At 39.3% G+C, this 7,606-nt stretch overlaps 1 protein-coding gene across 1 annotated transcript in view; it reads right to left on the reverse strand.

Moving 5' to 3' along the window:
* The window catches only part of LOC104963565 (synaptic vesicle glycoprotein 2C-like), a gene marked incomplete at its 3' end in the record, with an annotated part of 1,446 nt that extends 699 nt beyond the window's left edge, over positions 1 to 747 (reverse strand). Inside the window, exon 1 of the mRNA XM_010792171.1 lies at positions 494 to 747. Within this exon, the coding sequence (XP_010790473.1) occupies positions 494 to 654 (161 nt within the window). The remainder of the gene's footprint in view (positions 1 to 493) is intronic.
* Between the last annotated feature and the right edge of the window lie 6,859 nt (positions 748 to 7,606).

Here is a 7,606-nt window from a genome sequence, read left to right on the forward strand (position 1 = left end):
TATGTCTCTGGTGCAGTTCTCATCATTACACACTCAGACACAATCTGGTTATTTAACAGATTATACTAAGATTGAAAAATTGTATATTTAAATGTCTTGTCTCTGGCTATGAAATCTTACACTTTAGCTTATAGCCTTTACTGCTCTGCTCTGCATTGCAGGAATGATAAATGTACATTGTGAAAGACAGATAGATCTATAGTAAACCCCCAGAAAAAGAAAAATCAGAAACTAAGAAGTATGGGGGAAAATAGATATACAGGCCTACAGTATATAAACACTATAGTTTCTGTCCAATCACTGCTTTAGCCCTGATGCACATTTGAACATACAGTATGCTGTAGATATTCAGATAATGCAACCATAGCATTCCCACAGAAGGAGATTTTTTGAGCTGTCTTAGTGTAAATATTTGACCTGATATTTCAGAAATGAATTAAACTTGCCGTCCTCATCAACCCAAGAATGACCTGGACTTTTTCTAGAAACTTACCCAAAGCCTGCAAAGATACGACAAACAAGGAACAAGCCGTATCCCTGGACAAAAGAGGACAGGAAGGCGAAGAAGCCGTTGGTGGACATGCAGATGAGGAGGCACTGTCTGCGGCCCACTTTGTCAGACATTCCTCCCCAGAAGAACGCTCCAACCATCATCCCCAGGTAAACCACACTGCCTGGAAAATAGGAGGGGAGAAGGATATGGTTTTTATTTGCCTTGAAATACAATACCTCACATGTCTTCTTGTGCATATGTTTATGAGGTTGTATGTTTTGGTATTGCAAATGTTTAGGAAGTTTCTTATTGCTCACTTAATGAGGATTATCTGAGTGCCAGTATTCTCATTAGGATTTATCTGAATCACCTCCTGCACTTTTCTGTGTGATTTGCTTGATTATCTTAACAAAGCTCTTTGGGGACATCATTAATTCTGCAATACATGATATTTGTTTGGCCAACAGGGAGCAAAACAAACAAACTGTGAACACGGCACTGATATATTATTACCATGAAAAACGTAGCAAACGTCTGATTACCTATATATCGAGCATCATAAGTATTATTTTGGATTCATGTTACTGGCCACCTCACTATATGCCCAATATGTCCTTTTGTTACAGTTATGTAAAATGTTGATTATAAATATTTTAACATGGCTCAGAAAGTTCTCTGCTGCAGCTAATATCTTTACCTTTTTAAACTATTATTATATCACCATTCACCAAAAATATGATTCTCATTCAAGTGAATAGGAATAAAAAATGAATGTCTCCCTCTAAGTAGTACTGACTCTTAGCCAATAATTATTTTAGGAAATGTGTCCTCTAAATGTGCCGCTGCTGGCAAACGGTGAAGTGTCAAACTAAAAAATGGAGCAACATTAAGTTTGCGCCGCTGAATTTTATCCAGGCAGTTAGTTAAATGACATATGGGATGTTATGATACACTTATAGATGGGGACACCATTTTAAAAATGGAGGAATAGACTGCTCTTAGATGTAATTGCTATATCAGACTAAATTATTTAAACACACACATTCCCAAAGTTACATAGACCTATAAATCTGAGAAAATTAGATTACTGTACAATTTCTAAATGAATATTAGGGGTCCTGCTACAGTAGATGCTACCAATTGGAGCACTGCCACGGACTATAGACAATGAACCTGATACCCTGTTTGAAAACCCTAGGGCCCCGGTAACACTCTCTCACGTTGACAAGTAAATACAGTGTGTAAAACAGGCTCTGATCAATGGGGAGACAAATGTGAACGATAATGCAGGCTGACTTCACAAAGGGGCACTCGGCTCTCTTTTAATTTCTCTCATCACAAATGGGATCAATGCTCCAACAAAACAACATTGATTTCTCTTACTGATCATCATGATTGTACTCTGTGGAGAGCACCCCATCATTACTGCTTTAGTCTGTGTGGCACTGCGTGGTGGTGAGCATTCTTCATGGACATGCATTGTCTGCTTAACACTTTCTATAACACCCATGTCTTCAATGCATTATAAATATGCCTTTAACACACTTTAATCTACTTACAGCACAGTATAATTATAGTTGTAAAAACATAATATACTTAATGATTTATATCAAGCACTTTATTATGAATTAAGGTCAATGAATTGAATACTACATAATTGCTTTTTTGCAATAATTATAGTGTTTTAAATTGTCCATTGTTGTAATACATTGTATTGCATTACAATCCCTATTTAAATGTGCTGCATTGTTGTATTAAGTTACTCTTAGTAGTCTAAAGTTGTTTCGTGTTGTTCTTCGTAGATGTAAATATAATTTGTTGCACTTCACTTAAAGGTGGGGTAGGTAAGTTTGAGAAAGTTTGGACCTAACACTCTCTAGGGCAGTGCTTCTCAAAGTGTGGTCCGCCCCCTAGTGGTCCGTGAGTATATTGGTAAAGTTTCACATTTTAAATTAATTAATTAATTAATTAAAGTTTTCCGCACTGTCACGTGAATATCTCCGCAATGGAGAGAGCTTAAGTTTCAGATGACCGATAAACACCTTCATCACACATTTTCAGGCGATTTGTAAAAAACGATGTGTTTTTGGATATTTGTGGAGTTAGGTGGTCCGCGAGTGTTTTTTTATTGGTTAAGTGGTCCTTGGTATGAAAAAGTTTGAGAAACACTGCTCTAGGGGATCCTTGCCTCCACTAGGGGGGTCCTCACCTCCTCTAGGGGGGTCCAGGGGCATGCTTCCCGGGAAGATTTTTTTTTTAAATATTGAAGTTAAAAGCATCAATCTGGTGCACTGAGAGCAACATTAGGAGATCTATGGATACATCTCAACACCCATATGAAACAGAACTGTAAGCAGATTTACTTTTTCTTTATGGATATTTTACAAACCACTCCCCTTTCAAAACCGAAATGTCTACATGCATAGCAGAAGATGGCATCTTTTTTACAAGAATATTCCAGCCAATCTCTGTTTTGAAACCATGAGCTGCAAAATGAGCGCCTTACCCCACTAGCGAGTTGGGTGCTTTTTTAAATATACCTGGGCAGGCTCTGTTTTGCCGGGGTCCTCTGTCACTTGGTGGCCGCCGAGGGGTGGCAGTGTTTGGGGCAACGAAGACGTCTGCGGCTGCTCCGCCTCCGTGGGCGAGGCGGGCAAAGCCGGCGAGTCGGGCGGGAGGACATTGGTATCCACGACAGTGGCCGCGGGTAATGTAATGTCCCCATGATTTGAACTGTTATTACCTGCAGTAGATGCAGTGTTACTGCTGGCGATAAGGGCTGGTTGTTTTAACCATTTTCTGATGTTCATCATTGACTGCTGCTGTGTAAGCACTTTGCAAATGACGAACGCGCAGCGTCACAGGTCACGCGCACCTAACGTTACTTACCGTTTAAATCATGGTTTAAATTGACCAAATAAATGCAAAAGACAATGTTATTTAACCACGATTACAATTTATTTAGTTTCAACTATATTCTTCTTCTTATTATTATTATTATTATTACTACTATTATTATTATTATTATTTTGATTATATATGTAATATTTTTCACTTTTTATTATTTATTTATTTTTCACTTCTTTTTTGTTTTGTTCACTTTTTATTAAAATGAGGGCGCATAACAACTCAACTAATGGTGCAATGCACCCTTATGCACCCCCGTAGAACCGGGCCTGTACCTACCCCACCTTTAAAGCAAGCAATGTAACTTATAATCACAATATAATGAATTATAACTATAGGATGAGTATAACACTATGAGCATTGCAAAAAATGTTTAATTTAGTGTTTAGAAATGTCGATGTATTACCATTGTGACACTTGTCTTTCTAATAATGCATTAGACATGGCTGGAATATAAAAATGTTACAGAAATGTATGTTTTGAAGTTGCTCTTCCTTGATAACATTAAAGCAATGTTTTGTCTTCATCCATATCCAGACAAATACAGACACATAGGTTAAGAGAGGATATTTGTATTCATAGTTCCCAACACAAAGAAGAGAATGTAAAAGTTGCAGTCATATATTTAGTGATATGCCTCAGCCGTAGGGACACTTTGTTCATCCCATTACAATAATCTTAATAGCGAGATGCATTTCCTTTCTGTAATGTCTGCAGTCAGGTCTCTGCTCCTCTGCTGTGAGCAGATATATGTTTGACTCTCTCGCTTCAGGGGTCAAAACCCGGCTATCTGTCACATTTGGCAGCCATCTAGATACTCGCCCGAAGGTACCATAAATTAAATTCTAAATTTAACGGAAGTCTTCAGTCTATGCACAGTTCACTTCTGCTTCATTAAGAAGAGGATAGATACACAGGGCAGAGGGAAACACCCACTGGCCACCCATTTAATTGTCATGCATCCAAACATCCAGAGGCTTTTTCATTTAGTTTCAGCACTCAACTTTCCATAAAAAACAATAAACAGTTTTTTTTTTTGGTTTGTGTCACTCAGTGAAACTAGCACAACAGACAGAACAAAAAGAACGTCAGATTTCTGTGTTTTTAATACCCTTAACAAACAGAGCAATAAAACAGTTAACTACGTCCCTCACAGGACGGTCCATTACGTAATGAATTTATTGACGTTCTGTCAGACTTGCTGCACATGACGTCAGCAGTGCCCGCACCAGCAGAGAGGAAAGTAATGAACAAAAGTGTGATAAAATCCCAAAATAGCACAGACTTATGAGGTCATTCTCATCACCAAAACACCAAAAGGTAGTTTGTGTGGCATTAAGCTGTCATGTCATAAAGTTATGGCACATGTTTCATAGCAACCTTGTGTCTTTTTCCCCAAGAGGAATGTCTTTGTCATGTGATAATGAGTCACAGTTCACCTTCAGTGTGAAGTCAGAATGATGCCGTCAGATTTTATGAAGCTTTTGGACTGGAACCAAGCAGTCACTACACTGCAGCAAAACCTGAGGTTAAAAAGCCCTTCAAAGTCACACTGATGAAATGGACGCACACTGATGATGAGACATTCTACACAAACCTATTATTATTATTAGCAGCTAGGTTTTGCTGTAGCCTAAGTAAAAATGCTATCCCCGTTAGCATTATCAGGGCAGTTTGTTTCATACTCTAATCAGAAATCATGGTATTAGCATTTTTACACATCAACACAAATCCGACTGCATAGAAAATATAGGTAGGTATAGGTATAGGCAGCTTCTTTCCCCTACTGTGCATTTTTCCCCCTTTTTTTAAATAGAGGAATTACATATAGTACCCTAAAGTCTTACATTATTCTTCACATGCATCTCCTCATTGGATTACACAAATATTTTTTCTTTGGTAAACTTTGGACAGTATAAAATCAAACAGATCTTCAAAATACAACGCAAAAAAAATGTATCTCAAAATCTGTCTGAAATCCGAAGCAAATAAGATGAGCAAATAAATACTGCGTCCAGGCATCATTATTTTTCTGACATTGTTTTTGACCCAGGTTGAGTGACATGTGAAAACCCCCAGGGAGTACCTTTATTTTACAGTTCTATACTAACAATCTGATCCCTGTGTTGGATTTTTAGTGTTTATAAAGGTAACACAGGATGACAACCCTGAGTTCAGACTTAAACTCATGTGCCTTTCAAGGTTAGGTTTTTTCTTCTATCAATAAAAAAATGTGTTGGGGTGTTATAAAGTTATACATGTCTTTGCCACAATATTTTCACTATACATCACATCCTCTGTGCTTCTAGTGCAGGGGTGGGGAACCTCTGGCCTCCGGGCGGCGTATACGGTCCGCGAGACCATTTGATACGGCCCTCGAGCTAATTTATAAACACATGCAAAAAAAATAAAATAAAGAAATCTAGACCGCAAAGGCCTGACCTGGCCAAGGTCAGGGTCCTTGAACACAACACGAGCCTAACGTGTCATCACGTGGTATATTTCTCGTCTGACAGGGGTGTAGTGCTGACCGAGAGCACCAGAACGCCGCTCCCGCACTTAACAAATTGCAATACGCATAACGCAGCATCCACACGGCGGCGTGCGTTGAAGCTTGCCGGCGGGCGTGTCTGAAACTCGACCAACAACCAATCACATGAATCTCCCGCCCCAGACACACAAGCACGCGGTTTGATTGGCTAGAGCTTGTACTGGCATATGATTTGATTTGCTGACGCTTCCGTCGAAGCTTCAAAAGTTGAATATTGCTCAACTTTTGAAGCGAGCAACGCGAGCAAAGCGAAGCGACGGAACCACAATGCAGTTCGGCAAAGCGTGACGTCACCCCATTCAAAGTGAATGGGCAGAAGCGTTGAAGCTTCAACGCACGCCGCCGTGTGGACGGGCCGTAAAGAACCGTACACATGCCGCAGTTTTTGCGTGGCTGTGTCTTTAGTTATAATCCCAGTGGCGATCTGTTCATCTGTCATACTGATCATACAGTCAATAACTTTGTTGTTATTAGCATCTGGTTAGCTAGCTATGCTAACGAATATAAGAAGCTTTTTCTACAACCGAGGTAAAGGCACATCTTTATTTGATCATTATAGTTATACAAAAATAAGAGAATAAAGGATAAACAGGTATAAAATACTATATGACAGTAAAAAAAAAGTTGTTATTAATAAACAAGAAACAGTTTAAACAGGAGGGTAATTTGTAAATATTCCATAAAGCAAAAGATAAAGTCTGGATGGTTGAGAGATGTATCCATTGATCTCTTAATTTTGCTCTCCAAGTGCACCAGATGGATGTTTTAACTTAAAAAAATCTTCCCGGGAGCATGCCCACGGACCCCTAGAGGAGGTTAGGTCCACCCACTACGTTAAATCATGTTCGACATGGATAGGAACTAAATACATTTGCACAGCCATCTTGTGTCCATATATTACAGGAGCCCTTTTCTTATCAAGCTCCACATTTGTGCGAATCAGCTTCCAGTTTGTGTTCGGCGGGCTGACAGCAGCTATCCCGTTTTTTAAAAGTGCGCTTAAGACTTCCTTTTTGATAAAGCTTATTAGTTTAGGGCTGATTAGTTTTAACCCCTAGTTTTGCTGATATAGGCTTAGTTTGTCGGGGGACATCTTACCTTCTTCCTTCTCTCTGTCCTATACCTGTGTACTCTCATGTCCGAATAAGCCCAGCTTCCCCAAATTTCTTTTTGGTGTCTATATACGCCGGGATCCGAGGTCATGGATGATTCCTGTGCTGTGGTCCTGTGTCCTGGATCGCGAGCCCTGGATCCTGAGTCGTGCTGTGCCTGTTGCTGTGTCCTGGATCATGAGTCCTGATGGATATCCTCTGTATTTATTCTTCTTTATTATTATACACATGCATTTCCAAACATTTGGACTACCTATGTTGTAAATGTATTATCTTTTCAATTTACCACACGGCAACTATTGCACGTCTGTCCGTCCTGGGAGAGTGATCCTCTCCTCTGTTGCTCTCCCTGAGGTTTCTCCCATTTTTCCCTTTAAACTGTCGATTTTCTCTGGAAGTGTTTCCTTGTACGATGTGAGAGTCTAAGGACAGAGGGTCGTATTGCCATTACTGATCTTCTATACAAACTGTGAAGTCCACTGAGATAAATGTAACATTTGTGATATGGGCTGTTAAATAAATTGATTGATTTGATATATTCTT

Source organism: Notothenia coriiceps, unplaced genomic scaffold (assembly GCF_000735185.1).
Source record: "Notothenia coriiceps isolate Sejong01 unplaced genomic scaffold, NC01 NC01_scaffold00036363, whole genome shotgun sequence".
Taxonomy (NCBI): domain Eukaryota; kingdom Metazoa; phylum Chordata; class Actinopteri; order Perciformes; family Nototheniidae; genus Notothenia; species Notothenia coriiceps.